Source organism: Catharus ustulatus, chromosome 10, assembly GCF_009819885.2.
Source record: "Catharus ustulatus isolate bCatUst1 chromosome 10, bCatUst1.pri.v2, whole genome shotgun sequence".
NCBI lineage: Eukaryota > Metazoa > Chordata > Aves > Passeriformes > Turdidae > Catharus > Catharus ustulatus.
Genome location: NC_046230.1, coordinates 14166026 through 14186143, shown reverse-complemented (window position 1 = coordinate 14186143; position 20118 = coordinate 14166026). Strand labels below are relative to the sequence as shown.

Sequence of the window (20118 nt, the reverse complement as noted above, 5' to 3'; positions counted from 1 at the left end):
ACTGCAGAGCTGCTACCAGCCATTGCTGGCTTTCTGCCCTGAGCTTTTTCCATGCAGAGAGACACAAAGGCACAGCTGGAAGTCTGGCATGCCAGTCCCACAGCAGCAATTGCACAAGGGCTGAGCCCAGTGGTGGATGGGTCTGGGTGCTGCTGGAACAGAAGCTCCCAGCCTGTAGTGAAGTGGGACTCATCCCCCTTGGCCCAAATAAGAGGCTATACCAGGGCTTATCCACCCACAAACACCCACAGCTGAGTATAAACCCAGATTTTGGCTACAAAAATGGAGGCATAACACCTCCCTAATTTGCCACTCCCTAGCTGGGACAAAGCAGGAGCTCCAGGCCTTCTGCTCACCGTGAGTCTGTAAACACTCAGCCTTGTCTGGTGGGAATGTGCCTTGGGCTGCGTCTCCTCCCAGCTCTTCTGCCATCCCTAGGAAATGCTCCGGTATCAAGGCTGGCAAATCAGCAGCCACAGGCAAGCCGTGCTGGTTGGAGACCTAGGGGAGACACAGACAACGCTCCATAATGTCAGGCAGAGGCCCCCAGGGCTCCTGCCTTGCAGCCAGCAGCTGCACGCGCTCCTGAACCGTGCAGCACTGCTGGACACCTTCTCCAAGCACATCTGCCATGTGCACCCTTCTCTTTGACATCAGGACAAGGAAGATCTGAGGTGCAGGCTCTGATCTCGCTGCTGTGCCTTGGGGGACTGAACTACATTTCACAGGCAGCTGCCCAAGCTCACTGCCCTCTGCAAGCAGTGACAAGAGCCGTCCTGCAGTTCCTGGTCTCACAGGGGAGAGGTGGTGGGATGGAAAGGACCAGGATACCAGGGCCACAGGGAAAGGACATGTGTGCCTGTGGCTTGGAAGTGCTTGCTGCAGTGGCTGTGAAATAGGCAGAGCTGACAGTGTTTGTGGAAGCAGTTCATTCAATTCCACCCCCAGCATCCTGTGCTTTGGGGACTCTCTGGATTCAAATCCCAACAAGAAAGGAGAATGGCTCTTGTACTGACATCTAGCTGGAAACACAATGAATACTCTCATGGCTTGGCACAGGGCAGGTCAGAGCTCCCACTGCTCCAGGATTTCCTGAAGAGAGAGAACAGGAGCAACTGCTACAGCAAGAAGCATTTGAAGGGATAGAGCGAGCTCTGGCTGGGCTGGCACAGCTGGCCTAGTGGTGTGGTACCCAAGCATTCCCAGCCAGGATATGGTCCTGGAAGCAGGTCCAGACTTGGAGGTCTGGATAACATGTAGGGCTGTTACCATGACTCTGCACCCCAATCAGGAGCCAAGAGAAGAACCAACCCCTTCAGCCACTGTATGCAGATGTGCTTTGCATTCACCTGTTCCCCAATATCAGGGACTCGTTGGATCAGGGATTAGGTACCTCCAGTTTCTTCCAGCCCACTGTGTTCTCACCCAGCCTGGTGGCAAAGTCTGAGCATTAGATGATGTGAGCATGGGACTGCAGGGACAGAAAAAATCCTTGCACACAAAGGAATGGTGCTTTGAGGCAGCAGCAAGGCAGGGCTGCCCAGAGAGGGTCTGGGGACCAGCCTGTTGCCTTCCTGCATGCCACAGCTGCATCATGCTGACCCAGACAACTATCCCTTCTGCAGGAAAAACAGAAATGGGGCATGCATAAGGATATCCTTGGATTTCTCAAGCCAGGGAGTTTTTCAGGAAGGGCTGAACTTCACTGGGCAAGAAACAATGAATCAGTGGCAGCTCAAAACAGTACACCTCAGAGGAAAAGTTAGTAAACCACCCGAGGCACTCATTGCTCCAGCCTTTTGTTGTCTGATGACTTCACTTCCCCCGTCTGGCTCAAGCGTGGGGAAAGCCCGATGACAGCATGTGCAGTGGAATCATCCTGGGAAGAGGAATCATCCTCGCCTTAGCACTTGACTGTACACAGCTCTGTGCCAGAGCTGGAGCTCATGACTGCACCGGGAGCCAAGGAGCAGCGTGGGGGCCCAGCTGGCTGCACTGCAAGGCTGGGGCAGCCCGAGGAGGGGTCAGAAAGGTGGCAGCTGGTGCTGCCCCGCTGCCCTCGGGCTGGACAGCGAGGTGTTGTACCCCCACCCTGAGCAAACAGGTGCTTTTCCCTAGAAATCAGACACTGTGCATCCAAGTGCCCAGAGCACACTCCTTTCACTGACAGTCACCAGTATGGTTTGTAGAACCATTTCCTCACTAGTCCTGACTGTACTGATCTGCCTGCTGCGAGCAGATGCCTGCGTGGCACCATGCGACAGCGCTGGAGCTGGCACAGCTCTAAGTGGTCATTACAGCTGTCCAACCAAGAACCTAAATTTGTAACAACTCTCTCCTAAACACTACATGCAACCACCCAGAACCACCACTGACAAAGCTCACTGTTGGTTTTGTGCTTCTCTCAAATATATTGCAATAAATATTCTGGACCATCTGTTTATGATTCTGGTGACAGTTTGCTTTGTACCACTTGCAGTGACTTGCATTTCTCCTTCTTTAGAGATGGCTCTAACTCCCATTTAGCTAGATTTGCTAAATACTTCACCACCAAGACAATGATAATTTAACACTATAGAAGCACATTCTCTCTTTTCACAGCCTGGAAGAGGAATTTAGGCCCAGCAGCAGAGCAACCTGAAACAAAGCATTCACAATTTATTCTCACTGCCTAGATTAACACACAGCAGGGAAACAACCATAAACCTGCAGGAAATGCAAGTTCTCTTCACCTCAGCTGTGTATGTGCATTTAAAGGTCATCCAGGAAAGTCTCTAAGTCTCTAGCAGTGAGAAAATCACTAAGGTTCCAAAATCACTCCTAGAGGAGCCCACCCAAGGAGCCAGGGAACCACACCCAGATGTTTTTAAGCACATCAGAGCTTTTAAGGACAAATGAAGTCCCATAATGTAGATAAAAGATGATTGTTAAATCCAAGAGCTACTAAAGCACAGGCAGCCTGACAGCCACCAGTCTACTTATGAACTAAAATATTCCTACAATTCAAAGTATTAATAAAATGTTAGTATAAAGACCAAAACCCTCACTATTGCGTAATAGTTGCCTTTGCACATCAACACTTGAAAGGCCTGAAGTCAGGGAATAGCAGTATATAATAAGATTAAAAAATAGCAAGACTGAAAACACAACTGAACACTCCAAGTTGATGAAGTTGTGCACATTCCCCAGCCAACTTCAAAATGGAGGTGACACTTTGTGGCCCTCAGTTCAGGCAGGCTCCCTTGCCCCCCAGCTGCATGCTGCTGTTTTGCTAGCCAAGCACAGGAGAGATCATTCTTCTCTCTCAGCTCAGCCAAGACCAGCTCTCAAATCAACTGAAATAAATTCAACTGAAATTAAATCAATTCACCCCTGTGGAGCCCATCCTCAGTCCTAGGCATCCTCCTGGTACTCTGGTTTCAAGATTCCCTGCGTCATGCAGCCAGGAATACCTTGTTAGTCAGACCACTAGCCAAAGTTTAAGGATGAAAGTGTTTACTTGAACTTCACAAAGTTTCCAGAAAACCTCCAAGCAAACACTAAAATACATCAAGATTATACTTCCTAGCTCAGCATCTTCCTCGTGCCATGTCCTGGAAAGGGGCTGAGGACAGAAAGCAAAAGTTAAGATGTCTGCACCACACCATTCTGCACACATTCCCATTGTTTAAAGGTCCTTCCCAGCATCTCCTCCCAAAAACACCACTTGTTTTCTCAGCAGGGAGACAAAAGATTGCAGGCAGTATAGGGCATAATAGTATTGGTCTCTGAAGCACAGTCAAAGCTATGTTCCTATGTAAGAGTTCTTATATTGATGGCACTCCATCTGAGCAGTGAACACTTGGCGGGCAGCAGCCTCTGGCAGGGACAGGGCTGCACTCCAAGGCAGGAAACACACAGCACATGTTTAGGTACCACAAATAGTTCCATCTCGCCCTCTGGGCTCATGCACCATGTACCAAGTGACAGTGATTACAGCCATTCTTGGGAAATGCTGTGGGGTGCCTAAAACTCATTTCCATTATGTTATAAAGACAAAGTCCTTATGGTCTTTGCTATGAAATTTGTAATCCAGATCTGAATTGAGTATTAACTACTCAAATGTTCAAAAAGCATCCAAAGTAAAACTTCCAGTTCTTTCTGGGCTGGATTTCTCTATCTTCTTAATATTCTTATCAGAACTACAGGCTGAGCAGGAAAATTTCTGGAGTGCAAGAGTTGCCTGGTATTGCCCATCACATACAAACTGAGCACAATGACAACAGTCTGGAGTGTTAAAATCAAACTGTGTACATACAAGAACAGTTGGCAATAAGTAACTCTGGTATTAAAATAGGGTTTAGCACTGCTGTGGGCTGGAAACTCATCCCACCAGACAAGAGTAGTTAAATCTGTCCCTCTGACACTGTTGGTTTGTACTATGATGCTAGGAGAAGTTTGAACTGGAACATCTGAGAAATGTAACCCAGGTTGTCCAACATCCTCAACATGGGAGTAGGTAAAACCTGGAGTTGCAGGAGGAATTGATGTGGGTGTGCTGATGGTTTCCATGTCAGATAGCACTGTAACAGCAGTCTCCCCAGATGATACGATGTCCTCCATCACAGGAGATGTCAAAGTCTGGCAATAAGTTGAGCTGAATGTCTGATATGCCATAGCTGTGGTTGGCAGGCACTCCGGGTCATCGATGCTTAGAGACACGAGAGAAATATTCTGCAGTGCCATGGGGCTGTGGCACATTAGAGATTGCACATTTTTAACTATTGTTGTGCTCTTTTGGAGCCATTCTCGAAAGCCAAGAATTTGGCAATCACATTTCCAAGGGTTGTTGTCAAGGACAACTTCTTCCAGCTCAGGTAAAGCAGTAAAGAAGTCTGCAGGAAGAGACTGCAGGTTAGTACTATTCAGGTAAACTTTCTGAAGGTGCTTGAGATTATGAAAGAGGTTTCTAGGAAGAACCTCAAGCCTTGTATCAAAGAGGGAAATGTTCTGCAGTTTCTGAAGGCTTAGAAAGATTCCCTCTGGCAAACTGGAAATATTACTTGTATGGAGAGAAAGGCCCCGCAGTTCATTCAGGCCACTGAATACATTCCTAGGAAGAACTGTAAGCTCTGGGTTAAAACTCAGCACAAGAAGCTCTAAATTTGTCAAGTTACTGAACACAAAGTCCGGTATTGTTGAGAGCTTTGTGTGATACAGCCATAGGCTACCAAGATGCCTCATCTCTCCAAACAATACTTCTGGAAGAGACTTCAGTGGGTTCCCGTACAAGGTCAGTTTAGACAGGTCGTGCAAGTGCAAAAGAAGCCCAGAAGGCAAAACCTGAAGCCTGTTTCTGGAGAGTGTCAGGGTTCTTAGTTTACGAAGACAATGAAATGCATCAGGGGCAATGGAGTGGATATTATTGGAATGCAGAAAAAGCTCCTGCAGCTCCTTCAGGCTATCAAACATACCAGACTCTATTGAAGACAGCCTATTAATATACAGCATCAGCCTCTCAAGCCTGGTTAATGCACTAAATATATTTCTAGGCAGTGCTGCTAAGTAATTTCTTGACAAGTTCAGTATTCTGAGTTTGGTGAGTTTCTTCATCACGTCACTGGGAAGTGCTGTTAGTTGGTTTTTGTTCAAGTAAAGCTCCTGCAAATTAGCCAGTTTGTCAAACAGATTTTCCTCAATAGATTTCAACCTGTTACTCTCAATGATCAGTTGCTGAAGCTGTACCATGTCATCAAATACTTCTGGGGGAAGTTCAACCAGCTTATTATCTAGCAGTTTGAGGACTTTTAGGCTTCCCAAGCCTTTAAAAGCCTCTGGTGAAACCAGAGCAATGTTGTTTGAAGACAGGATGAGATGCTGTAGTTCCACCATCCTAGCAAAAACATCCTGCAAGTACGATATGTTAGCATTTGTTATGTGAATTACTGTCATGTTGCAAGGCAGATTTAACAATTCCACATCTTTTATGTGGGGTCCAGAGCAATAAATTGCATTTTTTGAAGAGCAGTCACATTTCTCAGGACAAATAGATGCATCCAACTGGAAGAAAAGCTTGATCATCACTGACAAACGGAACACCAACATCCTTGTTGAAGTGCCAGAAACATTAGCTGTTACAAGAGATAAGAGAGAGTCAGGATTTGATCATAGGTAACTTAGCAGCTCACAAAGATGTATGATTATATCATAAACCCACAAATATGTGTAAAATTTTCCTTGGCTTGAAAGCAAACTCCAAAATCTCTTTTATTGTTGACTGCCAGTATTTCTGAAGTGTTCAGCTTACATTGAGAAGTACAGATAAATTAACTTTTGTAAATCAAGTACTTGTTTGTATTTGTACCAGTTAACTACAATAAAAGTATACAAAAATCATGATGAAATGCTTAAGTAGTCAAAAGACATGCATTTATTTGAACAGAAAAGCATTACAGAATCACAGAAGGGTTTGGGTTGGAAGGGACCTTAAGGATCATCTGTTTCCAACTGACAGGGACATCTTCCACTAGACAAGGTTTTGTATATTGTACTAAATTACATGCCAAAAATATTTTCAAAAATTATCAAAAGGTCCTGCACTCACTGTGTTTTTCCATTGTAAGTTATCTGAGGTTTAAAAATAAAGTTTAGCCTGCAAAAATAGACAATGGAGGTAAAAAGGTTGTCCTGTACTTTAAGTGGTGAAAAGCAAAACAGCACCATCCAGTTAAATCCTGTCTCAGCATTTTCAAGTGATGGCTTCTTGGAACAGCCCAGGAACACACAAGAAGGAACAGGCTATTTCTGACACAGCCTGAAATAACACAGAAGACCCCATGTGGCACAGGACAGTAGTGAGCCTCTGATAACCAACAAGACTCATTTCAACAGCTGAATGCAATACCCAGCTATCAGCAGTGGTATTAAAAGTACAGTGAAATGAGAGGAAAGAATTGCACTAAATTAGATGGGAAGTTGTAGCAATAAAGATACATCTGCATGAAACACACCACAAAGTTGGAAAGTTGCATGCATTTCCAAACAAACAGGAAAGCAATCATTGGAGGTATAAATGGTAATATTTAAAAGAGCAAGTCAAACAGAAATCCACAGTCTAGAAAGACTTCCTCAAAGAGATCAACAAGTCCAAGTGTATCAGAAACCTGGATGTCAAGCACCTGGCTGAGCAGCAGAATAAGCAGCAGCTGGGACAGCTGGAATAGCTACACAGACACAACTTCCACAGACATAACTGGGATAGCTGACACAACTGCCAGTCTTCTGCCAGGAACGTGGGGAGAGGAAGGCTCGGTTCCCACATGCACTTTTCCAGGGGCAAGGATGAAGTTCTCCCATACCAACCCCACAGACAGACTGGTGGGTACAACCCCCATCACTAAAAGACAAATCAGGAAGGACAGCAGAGCTTCTCAGGCACCCAACTGCTGACAAGAACATACCACAATGCACTCAAAACAGCTGCATGTCCAAACCAGCTACTGCATTAAAAACAACAACCAAAAAAACAAACAAACAAACAAAAAAACCAAAAAAAAAACCCAAAAAAACCCAACCAAAAGAGCAAAAGGGAGTGCTTTAAAAAATTTTTTAAATTTTATTTAGTTTCAGAGTACTGAAGTCTGGTAAAATCTTGTAACTCTCCCTCAGGCAGGGAAGGTCATGGCATTTAGTGCTATCAATGACCAGCAACATGGTGCCACAAAGCAAGATCTCAGGGCTTCTCACAACTCATTGAATGAGACATATGTATCAGCAAAAAATAGCACATTTCACTCTTCCAAAGGTCTTTCACTTCTCAAACAAGAATCTTTGTGATTCTCACCCTCCTAGTAATCCTCCCCACCCCAAAATTCTCATAAGCCAGTGATGCTTTTACCTCAATAAATCTTTAACTCAGCCTCTGATCCTACCTATGCCCATGAGCAGAACCCTCCATCCAGAAACACATTAAGAAATTTCTGTTTCAAGCCCTGACTGGCATCTCAATCTGCACCAACTCAAGACCACAGAACTACAGGATTCAGTGAGACAAGAGAAGCAAGGATCTGGAGAACGAAATGGAGGGAAAAGCCCCCAGTTTGTTATGCTAGAAACTGCAATAGCAGATTTCTTGGTAGGTATGACTACAGGTCACTCTGTAAAATCAGAAACAGACTAACACTAGACTGTAGGTTTGTGATGTCTGTTTTCCTGGTCTTATAGCAAAAGATAAGACAGTATACAAAAAGACAAGGTTAGATGCTCAGAAATGCTAGAAAGCTTTGACAAACAAACAGCAAAATGGTGGAAATTCTTTGCAAGATATGAAGGCTGTAAGTGCTGCCACAAGAACTGGACAAGCCTATGGGTCTCAAACATCTAGAGTTGCTAACAGTATCTTTTGAAGAAACATTTAAAAATTTTAACAGTACAGAATACAGTAATACCCATAATAAAGATCATAATTACACATTCCCATGCATCAAAATTCTCTTAAACCCTCCTTCAACATGACATCTGGCACTCCAGAAAAGACACCATCCTAGCTGATCATTTATCAAATTCTGGTCTACAGCCTCTTTCCCTTTCAGCCCCCTCTTAATATTTCTCAGGACTACAAAAGGATGCCAGAAGCAATACATTAATACTGTTACTATATTAGAAGTCTCAAATCAGTTTTGAACTAAGTTTCATAGGACACTGAGAACATGTATTGCTTACAATGGTGCTTACCTCTTTTATTGTCTTGCAAGTTCCTAAACTCATACAAGCATGAAAAAGGAATTTTGAGCTGTACCTTGGAAGCTTATCTGCTTTTTAAAGGAACTTACTAGGAGCAGAGCAGAGCAGGCAATCAGGTTTCACCATGACACTGCACTTTAAATGGGAAGTAAAACAGCAAAACGCATCCTACAGATAACACTCACCCGTTATTTGCCCAGTTACTGAGACAGGACAAAGGCCAAACAATATTTGAAGCTTCAGAGTAGATTTTTGCCTGCAATTGTTCAAGCAAGCAACTTCCACAGGTTGTATGTTACTCCAAAAGTAGGGCTTGAAGCCACTCACATAACAGGGGAAAGTTTTAAGTCACAATGGCAGAAAACCCCCTTGTTGCTTCTTTGGCAGTGATATTGGAGTATGTGCTTCAGACAGCCCAAAGTAAATCTGAGTGAAGTTAGAAATCTGCATTTCAATGTGAGATGTGAACATTAATTTCAAACTTGTCACCAGTCTGTTACATAGGTTTTGAAGGAGTGGACACATCCACTTTAAACCAAGTGCTCATACCTTCACAAAGCTGCTCTGACTTTTAATTTCTTGCTGGATTGGAATCAAAGCAGTTTCAGTAAGGAATGAAGGGGTTTTTTACTTAATGTTTTGGCTAAGCATTCCAAGGTTGACACATTTGGTTTCTGTTTTTCCTCAGAGTCTTCTGGAGTGGCAGGCCAACAAAACCTAAAACCTGTAAGATTCTGAAAGAGAAAAGCTAAGTTTTAAAAACAGAAGCTTGAAATTGAAAGACTAAGTTTTTGTTATTAAGTAAAAAGGTACTTTAACTATCTTGTCTTCAAGTTTAAAATAATGTGCTCTGCCAATGAGTGTTTCAATGGAAGGTGAGCCACAGGATAGAAAAGGTGTCTTCATTTCCACATGATTTTTCTAAAGATGACTGTGACAATAGAGACAGCTCAGATCATGCCTCCCACAGGTCCAAACAGAAGGAACATCTGAATAACCGAAGGTGGAAACAAGCTGCTGTGCCATGTACAAGGTCTGCCTTTAGAATGGCTCTCATAAGCCACCAGGTGCAGCTGCAGTCAGTGTGATCCCCCTGCAGAACACTAACACAGCCACCCTCCCCACCCCCACCTGCAGAAATACAGAGGTGCTGAACAGCATATCCATGACATCAGAGGGATTAAGTGTGATCTTCAACAAGCTTTGGATCTAATTCTATGAAGAATAATTAAAACAATTTCATGAAACTAATGAGAAGAGTTAAAAAATCCGTTCATTTAAATTTTATTTTCAAAGAGCTTCAGTCACAAAAATGATTTACAAGTCTATTTACAATTCTATTGTACAGTTATTTATGTATGCCTCTTGACAACAGGGTACCATTCTAGAGCAGCAATACATATTTTAGATACAAAGATGTAGTATCATTTCAGATTTGAAAAGAAAAGGAAGCTGAGCTTCTAGAGAGCGCTGTAATGATGAACATTTTAATCTGTGTTAGGCTTGAGGAATTAATGACAAACTAAGTAGTTTCTGGTTCACATAATTATTAAACAAGTTGCAGTTTGTTGAAAATAGTTTTAAAAACCTGAAGCTTTACTGTATATAAAATCAACATATTCAAGACTCTAAAAATTGTCAAAAACCCACAGCTTTCCCTTAGACATACAAAACCCTAAGTTTACAATTCAGAATTTCATGGGAGAAATCCTACAGGACTTGAGCTCTCTCATTTTGTGATGACCAACATAAACATTAAAAATTTGCAGCATAAAAAGGACTCCACATCTGCTTAGTATTATACTGCATATACACATATACAGTACAGGATTATTTACCCAATTTGGGATGACTGTTCAGCACAACCTTCATGAAGAAAGGAAAAAAATAAATATAATTAAAAATCCATCAACTTTTTAAAAAGTGCAACAGTAAGAGTTTCCAATTTAAAGTTATGAATATGAATATGGACAGTCAGTTCTGTGGGTTTTTTCAGCCGCTTCTATTCAAGCATTATTTGCAGCATTTTCTTTTTACAGTAGATTTAGTTCTATAGTACATGAAACTAGAGTTACTGCTAATTGAATCTGAAGGGAAAGGAAGAAAAAACTTTAAAAATAACCCTGAGGGATATACATTTTCATGATCTTGTAATTTATTTCTAAAAAGTAACATTTATTATTTAGCAACTGCTTTTCTGGATAGACCAGTCCTTAAGTATGTGCATAAATAATATTTAAAAATCAGTAATATTTACAAATCCTAATACATCAAAATAAAATACGTACAGATTGAAGTCTGCATACACAAATAATTTAATAATAAATCAAACTCCTCAACATAAGGCCAAAATATACAGCAGGAAGAAAATGTCTACCCAGTATCTAGTGGAGCTCACTAACTTGGTCTGTTCACCTGAATTTAGATTTCCAAGATGAACACTGAAAAAGATTTTTTTTTTTTTAACTACAAAATGAATTTCATCTTACTTCAAAACAGAAACTGAATACACTAGTGCAGATCTAGTTTGCTGCATTTCTGAAAACCAGAAAAACTAAGCTGCTCAAAATGAGAAAAATTATAGGTGGTCAAATTCAGATCTTGGGCAGGAAGGCATAAATCCCAATAATTGCAGAAAATGCAAAAGCTTATTTTGTGGCTGAACTTGCAATAACAAGACAGATTCTCAGAAAAGCTGATTTATTATTCTTGACTAAGCGTCAGAGCTCAAGCATGCAACCTCAGGAACATTTACCAACCCTGAACATAGACCTGGAGGAAACTAGCTCCCATTTGCAAAACATTCAAGTTTACTATGCTCATGAGCCATTAGTCACTCAGTTAAGTGGAGACACTTGCCAATTTCTGTTTTAGTAAGAGTTCCCTAAAACATTCTCTGAAGAAAAGTCCACCCTAATACAGCTGTGTCCTCCTCACTTTCTAGGTAAGTCTAATAAACTAGAATAAGACTGAAAATCTAGCTTCAGAAACCAAACAAGCTGAGAGAAATTATCAGTTTAGGAAAGTATTAAGCAAAAGCATATAAAAGGGAAAGACACAAATATTTTCTTTCAGTTCTTATGAAACAGCAAATCTAAAATGGTCAATGAAATGGAAAGCAGAAGCTTATGCTTTTAAGGATAAGTCACAGCTCCCAGGTCCAAGATGCATAGCTTCACAATATTTTTCAACTAAAATATTATTTTTGTTTAGATTTGAATACTACTTATGCAGCTAAGAATTATTCTTCATCAGTTATTCCATGCTACAAAGGTTTTGTAAAATCAACACTGGCAGAAATTAGTCAACCGACTCAGGTTCATGACTAATTAATGTCTGCAGACCCTTTAAAAGCCACCAATGTTGTTCGATGTTTATGACTTTATGAAGCCAGGATAATAAGAACATTGCTCTGTTGAATGAATGCTAAGAAAACCACTTCCCCCTTTCCCCCTGCTCCACTCCTCAAAAACAAACAACAACAACAGAAATCAGGAAAAGAGTTGACAGCTGGACTGGAAGATAGTATGCATACTATTTAGGAGGAGCAATAACTTCAACAACCAAGTTCTAGGAAAAGGTCTTCCAAACCATTTAGCACCACTTTTAAATTCCCTGTTGGCACAGTATATTCAACACTGCAGAAACCACAACATGATTGACATTAACATGGTTAATGGTTGGACTTGATGATCCTGAAGGTCTGTTCCAACCTTAATGATTCTATAAGCAGCAAGGCATCCTGTCCACACTGCCTTACAGACCAGCACAAGGGAATTAGGCCTGATCTGAAAAATTCTGCTTATTAAAACAAGGCTGGAATGGAATTGTCTCTCTCCACAGGAATTTAAAAGAACAATACAAAACAACTTAGAAAGTAACAAAAAAAAGTAAAAAAAGAAAGAAAAAAATCCCTAACATCAAAACTTCAAATTCCATCATTAGAATATACACACTTCAAAACAATCCCAGCCAGCCAGTGAGTTTGAGGCCTCATTCCACAACTACTCTAAAGGACCTGACTTCCTTTTCTAAAGGACTTTTACAGAATCATGACTTCTTCAGAGCCCAGATCCCCTCTCAAAGCTTGGAGGTATCTGGACCAGTTAGTTGCCCCTGGACAAAAATAGACTGATCAAGACTCAATATTTATCATCTTCCCAAAGACACCAAGGAAGACTTTTTCAAATATTTATGAAGTAGACAATGGTTTGGAGATAAGCGATTTGTGGTTAAAAACAAAAAAGTTTTAAACCTTGCAAGTCAAAGTGCTGTCTGCCTCTACTTCTTTGTAGACGTATTTTTCTAGTGGTCTTGTGTTCTGATACTGCCTCATGGCAAAATGATGTATGGCTACCCCTAGTGCTTAAACAGCATTAGTGGTGATACAAGCTTTTATTTTTTTCTTTTTTTTTTCTTTTTTTTTTAATAAATAGAACCTGCATAAGCTTTATAGTTCTGCAGCAAGCCAGACTTTAGCTCCATTTTCTCTTATTTTGTTTCATACAGCTACATGTAGCGCTTAAGACAGGGCAGACTCTGTGCTCTTAATGTGCACAAATCCCATGTGTGGGCATGTGACAACAGACCTCCCTCCCATTCCCATATCCCTTGCAGCAGTAACTCTGGCCTTACTACTTCAAGGCATAAAGGAAAATTATCTTTAGATTTACAAATGAAACATGGTCCACAAAGGGATAATCCAATCCTTCTGCTGGAAAAAGCAAGGTCTATGGAGAAATGCATAGCTAAATGTAATAAAACATAACATAGAAGAAAGTGTTTAGATTCTCCACCCTTCTTTCTCCAAAAACTTTAGAGTGTAGACAAATGGCTCCTCCCCTGGAGGCCACCTAAGCCCTTCCCTGTGGTTAGCTAGAAAAGAAGTCAAGAATCCACGTGAGAGCAATGTGCTTATTTCTTAAAGACAGAGCATATTGCTTCTACAGCATTCCCAATTCCTGCTGTGGCAGACTAAATTAAACTTAGAACCCAAACATTACACCTGGAAACACTCCTAACTAATAGGGAAAAACTTAGAGGTACACACACAAACTTTAGAACCGTTCTGAGGCACAAAACTTTTCATCAGTTAAATAAAAACCAACTAAACAAACAAAATAACCCCAACCAACCAAAAAAAAACCAAAAACCAAACACAAAAACCCCCAAAACCATGACAAGGTTATTATGCACCTCTAGCACAGCCATGAAACCATCACATCATAGGGTTTACATGAACACATGCCCAGATAAGCAAGTTGGAACAACTATTAAGATACTCCAGGCAAATAATGTGAATCTGTTTTAACTGCCCTGCAGTTTAAACCTTCAAATGCATCTGATTTAGGAGCAACGAAATTTGAGAGAAGGTGGAAGGAAACACAATCATTTTTGTTCTGCCTAAGGTAACTTACATTTTTAAAATGTACAGCCATAAGATGCCTGGCTCTGAATCTTGTATTCAAAGAGACAAAACAGTTGGAACTATCTGCATTAGAATTTGACATTTAGCACACTGCAGTTTCAAATAAAGCCTTAAAATTACATTCTTCTGAATACTACTAAGGATAAATGCCACCAAGATCCACTGCTACGTTACAGTGATGATTTGATATGAACCATTTTCTTGAGATGGTACTTTTGCTTCTGTTGTTGTCCTGGGTTTTGGTGGCCATTCTGGATCAACCAGCAGTTCCTGAGCTAGGTGCATATACTTGGCTTTTGGTGTCTTCTCTCTACAACCAAACAGGGAAGAAAGGAAACAGACTCCACAGCGGTCCCCAGCCTCCTGCAGAAGTGAACAGATTTGAAAATTGCATTAGCATAAAAAAAAAAAGTCAGCAACAATACAGTAAATCATGTGAAGAAAAACTATTATTTCAGTCTTTAATTTACTATTTCATTATCACATTGTATTGGACCTGTGGTACAGTAACTCTTCTGTTGTGTCATCTCTTCTATACTATGGTAGTGATGACATTCAAAAACCATTAAGAAAAATACAAGTATTTCACAATATTGTGACATCTAAGACCACCAACAGTTTTTATGCATATTTTAAAATCATTTCAATAATCACAGATAGAACAGGGAACAATAAATTATTTGTTGGAGAATAAAAGCCTGGTCTAGAAAAAGCAAAGTCCCAAAACACTTTATAATTCTTAAACTGAAGGCAGCCGGTCAGACAAAAGTAGCAGAATTTAAACTGCTGGTGTGTGAAATCTAAATACTGCAGGTATTAATAGCTATTTAAAAGGAAACAAATTATTAAAATTAAGTCTTCCTTCCCATGTTTCTTCTCCCAGTCTTAAATGCATGTAATTTAATTAGCTAGGGAGGAGAAACACACTTCATTCTTGACACTGAATCCCTCTCATGTCTCAGACAGCACCTATAGTTTGCAGGGCTGACATTTTATGATAATATATTCTATAGTTTTCATCATGCTCTAAATGTCTATCAGTTGCTGAACTGAACCAAATGTGAGCCTTGAGCACAGTTTCCATTCTTCAGTGAACACAAAGCAATTTGTTCTACAACAGCCTCAAAAGGACAAATGTAAATCTTAAGTGAATACATTTAATAAAATGTAGTGCTGAGAAATAAACCATTGTCATTCTAGCAAGCACAAATGGATAATAATCAGCCAGAAGTATTAAGCCAACGGGCTTAAAGTAAAGCTGGTTTTTATGGGATTCACACAGATTTCCTTCATGTATTAACAGCAGAGGGGCAGACCAGACCAAAATTCATGGTCACCTGAAAAATCTTTTAGTGTCCTAAACCATGTGAAGTAGGAACAGCGTATTTTCATTTGCCATCTTGTTTTGTTTCATTTGTACATGCTGAAAATTACTGCTCTCAGACAGTGACCTAAAACTCTAAACCAAATTATTTTAATTGCTTCTAAGCAAATCAAGATGTTCTCAGTCCTAGCCTGCTAACTTGTGACACCACAAATAAAATTTCCTAATGTGGAAACTAAAGATGAAGTGAGAAAAGTCTTAAAGCAATACTCTAGTTTTGTTTCACAGCTCTTGCACAAATACTAAACTCTTAAAAGTGTCAATACAGAAAAAATATAAACCCAGAAGCCTTTGCTTTTAATATTCCAGTTACAGAAATCTAATTTAAGCAGATTTAAGTTAAAGATAAGGCAACAGACACTTATAGATAAGAGACAAAACCAAATTAATCCACATGCACTCAAATGAGAACAGCAAAATACTCGTCTCCAACCTGAGGCGGCTGGGGTATGGTGAGGCGAGATTCTCCTTGTTTGTCTCGATTGAACACAACCTTCCAAAGGATCATATCAAGGAGGACATTCTGTGAGACATTACAGTGAGTGGGAAGAGTTAAAGAAACTAATGATCATTTGTTGTTAGTGTGCAAATTACAAATAAAACCTGAAACAGTGTGTTAGGCATAACTAATTCAGTGGCAAGCAAAACAGAGAGTTTATGCTACTTGATGGTACTTCTGTGATACACATTTTCATTATTAAAGTGCTCACACAAAATTTAAGACTATGAATGTGTACTCTAAAATCAACTGCAACAATGACCAAAACTGGATCCAACTATATGGGTAAAAACCATAAATACATGTGTCCCAATACTAGAAATACTGTGAAGCACCATATGAAGACCTGAGTGCTTAGAGCAGTTTCCCTATAAATCATCTTTAACATTACAGCACATTTCATTTTGCAGCTATGCTTTTTACATAGTCTGCTTTAAACCAGTGACATTCTCAGAAAAGCACCAGTGGGGTGGCAAAGCTGAGCCACCAGCAGGAATGAAGGAATTTGGTAGGTATAATTCCAGTTTTTAAAAGAGGGCAGAACTTGAATAGTGTATCTGGTTAGCCTCATACAGCTGTGTGGGTAGACTCAGGAGCTTTGATCAAATCTGGCAACACAGGTGTGAACCTGTACCTTGCATGGCCTCGAGCCTACAACTCTGATCCTTGGACAGATTCCACTTCCAACACCTGACTAACCTCTGCCATTGAAAATGGGGAGCTGATTAGTCAGGCTTTTGTAACAGATTTTTATGATGCTTATGATTTTATAATATACCAGAATTTGATAGTGTATTTATAAAGCATCAGCCAACAAATCTTCAGCTTGTTAGATGTTCATTTTTAAAGCCAGTCTGGTTTAAGCATGTCTATACCAGGCATCAGGGGTAAGAAGGAACAGCTGCTAGGATCTGCCTTTGTTGTGCAATATCATCTGGTAGAAAGAATCTGCATGCTTTGTGAACTTAGTCTGGCACCCACATGGAAGGAGCAAAAGCTTTTCAGAGCATTTCAGAAAATGAACAGAAAACAACCACAGTCAGAAACTATTCCTGTTGTGGAAGCAATAACAAAGCTACATATGATCATAGTGTGACAAAGAAGTGTCACACTGGCAGGTGTGACTAAAGAAGATCCGATTCCTCATGTATCTCAGAATTATGAGACACTTAAAGAGGCAGTTTCTGAGGGATAGCAGAACAAACTCCAGGTGAAATACAGGGTACCTTGTTAAAAGATGGAAGGAGCTGCCACCGGCAGCCTCTTCCAGGTACTCAGAATGTGACCTGTGGGACTCACTAAGTCTGTAGTGAAAAGTGTAGGGAGCAGAAAATCCAGCCAGGCACACAAGGAGAGAAAGACAATAAGCTATACTGGAAGTGAAGGAAAGAAATAGCCTGGGATTTCTACACAACACACTGGATCCAAGGAGTTGGCACCACGTGACAAAGTTTTAGGGAGTGCAGAGTAGCACAGCTGGAACTGGGCAAATGCAGTTCAAAAGGTGGGCTGAAGCCACAGAAGGTGGAGTGTAGCACTGTAAAACAAGGTTTGTGATTTGAGGATTGCTAGACAACAGTTCTGTTGGGACACCTGCTGCACAGTAAAACAATTTATCTGCCATAAGAAAGCATTCAACTTACACTTACAAAGTGGAAGAAACTTGTTTTAAGACAAAACATAACAGCCCAAACAACTGGTGCCAAGAACTAGGTACTTTTGTTTTATTACTAAAGTACAGGCAACAAGATAAATAGAGAAGTCTGTGTAAAAGAAATGTGCCAAATCACTCCTGCAGTTTTGGTAATGAAAGTTAAATGACTGAAGTGTAGAAAGATGCTAACTCAAACCTGCATAGGAAAAAGAGTGGGGTGAGATTTGAAAGAGTGGGTGAAAGAACACAGTCTACAGGCAATTACATTGCTTAGGTGATGCTTAGTAAAAATTTACAAGTTTTCAGGCTGATGTGACAACCAACACAGCCCAGAAGTGGAATTTTATGGACAGGTATTTAAATTAGAGGAGAACCATTGGTCTTGGAGAGCCACGTGCACATACATGGATTGGCACACTGCACAGACTTTCTACTGGAGCCCTTACACATCCAGAACAGAAACAACACCAGATTCTATAAAAATTACAACATCACCTGCAGAACAAAGGAATTTTCAAGCAGATGGTAAATTTATTTCTCACAGTAATCTTTATCACTGGACTGAAAATTGAAATTGAACAGGAAAAAATAGTTCTGCCTAGGAGGTTTGTTTAAATTTATCAGAAGCCATGATTCTGAAGCTTCAAAATAGCTGTTTTGTTTCAGTGGTAAAGACAGCAATATACATAAAATTTTACTTTTCAAAAATAAAAGGAAGCCAAAAAACCTATTAAGCATTCACTAATACCAAAAAAATAAAAAGGAAAAAATTCAAGGCATAAAGAGAAATCATCACAGGAAGAGCTAGAGTACAAAAAGGACAACATAAGAAAGGCACAGGAGCTTTAATAGTGGATAAAATTGTTAACAACAAGACAAGAGGCCAAGAAAATTAGTGTCTACTGACATGTTTGGAAAGACAAGTTGTCATCTGCCATGTGAAAACACAAAAACATGTTCCAATAGGCAGCAATATAAGAATATTTCACAAATATTTCACAAATTCTATTTGGAATAAATAACATTTTAAACACAAAACCTTGATTATTTTGTTTCAAGTATCTGAAAAAAACCTTTGAGTTAATTTTTACTAGGTCACAAATAAAGGGAAAAAACATGTCAATTGGACAGAATATTAATGCTGTGGTACTCTTTGAAGGTCAAAATTATATGATCCAAGCAAGTATTATGCTGGTTACATTGAGAGCAATCCCTTGCATTGCAATGGAAATACTGATTAGAAGCTGTAGAAAATGTTACACAGTAAAAACAGATAATTGTAGTGTGCAAGCACTAGATAATGTTGGAAGGCTTTTTCATCTTGCAGGAAAAAAAGTGACTCATGACTGCAACCAAAACCCAAACATATCCAGGTTGGAAATGACACGTCAGTTAACAGGGAGAAGAACTAACCACAGGAATAAATGACTGTGGATCCAGACTTCTGGAAGATTTATCTGTCCAACTTTGATTCTTGGAAACAAAAACAAGGCACCTGGATGAAAAGTAGGGCATGTTTTCACACATACTGATTCTGGAATTACAGCAGAAGAGGTCATCCAGAGTGATTGACTTCAGACAAGCTCAGTGATGGAAAAAAGCAGATTTGCATGAACGTCTCTACTTCTGGACTTTGATCAGATCAGACTATCAACCTGCATTATTCTGAACAATAAGCTATGTGTATGATCCAAACGAAGGAAGGGGGGCTCCCCTCAGGATTGAAGATAGTTCTCCAGTATGTTGCTATTCTGAAGTAACACCGAAAATAAAAGTGGAGTATTTTGATATGAAATAGTTGAATTATTAGGTCTTTCAACTTCCTCCCTGCCCCATTTTTTTAATAAAAAATATTTTAAAATTACACTTCAGACACAGAAAGTCTTGACACCTTAAATCTAGTTTACAAGGACATTTGTAGAAATACACACTTATCAAGAAAACAGCAGCCACTCATACTGGCATGCTGTGAAGAGTGACCTTCTAAATGGAAGACAAAGGTGCACTTTGAAAAAGGAACACTTAAAAGAGAAGCACTTTTTCCATGTGGATTTCTTACCTCGGTCAGCACAGATACAACTGCATTTAGAATAACGATGATGACGATTCTCAGGCGCCACTCAGGTGGCACACACACAAGCTGTGGAAACAAATTGCCAGAGGTGAGAAACACACATTCAAAACAGACTCAGCATTATAAATTATCCCTTCCCCACCCAGTGATGTGAAGCTAAAGCTCTGGCAGGGGTCATGCTTGCCCCAAAGGCAGCCCATCAGTTCCCCCAGGAAGCTGACACAACCACAGATCTGCTGACTCTCACCTCAAGAAATTCGTCAATAGGTTCAACAGGGTGCAACATGATGAAAAATATGAAGACATAAAGAACTATAACAGATAAAACAAACAGAACTGTAAAAGAAGAAAAAAAATA

The 20118-nt window shown here is 40.3% G+C and overlaps 2 protein-coding genes across 7 annotated transcripts in view; both read right to left on the bottom strand.

Annotated features, from left to right (window-relative positions):
• Positions 1-3478: 3478 nt before the first annotated feature.
• On the bottom strand, positions 3479-9443 carry GP5 (glycoprotein V platelet). Its single transcript, XM_033068809.1, has 2 exons — positions 9271-9443; positions 3479-6110 (listed from the first exon to the last, which is right to left on the bottom strand). Exon 2 carries the CDS (start codon positions 6082-6084, stop codon positions 4156-4158), a length of 1929 nt encoding a protein of 642 aa, XP_032924700.1. The 5' UTR covers positions 6085-6110; positions 9271-9443; the 3' UTR covers positions 3479-4155.
• A 546-nt stretch (positions 9444-9989) lies between these two features.
• Positions 9990-20118, bottom strand: part of ATP13A3 (ATPase 13A3) — a 56016-nt gene continuing 45887 nt past the window's right edge. For 5 of the 6 annotated variants that reach the window (XM_033068781.1, XM_033068779.1, XM_033068782.1 and 2 more), the window contains 4 exons: positions 20008-20096; positions 19746-19826; positions 15967-16056; positions 9990-14512 (listed from right to left, as the gene is read on the bottom strand). In XM_033068781.1, coding sequence (XP_032924672.1) covers positions 14315-14512; positions 15967-16056; positions 19746-19826; positions 20008-20096 — 458 coding nt within the window. In that variant the 3' untranslated portion in view covers positions 9990-14314. The remainder of the gene's footprint in view (positions 14513-15966; positions 16057-19745; positions 19827-20007; positions 20097-20118) is intronic. The other variant, XM_033068784.1, reaches the window with a different exon arrangement.

Coding starts and splice junctions, on each gene's coding strand:
- GP5 (XM_033068809.1), bottom strand. CDS start 6,084: ATGTTGGTGTTCCGTTTGTCAGTGATGATCAAGCTTTTCTTCCAGTTG.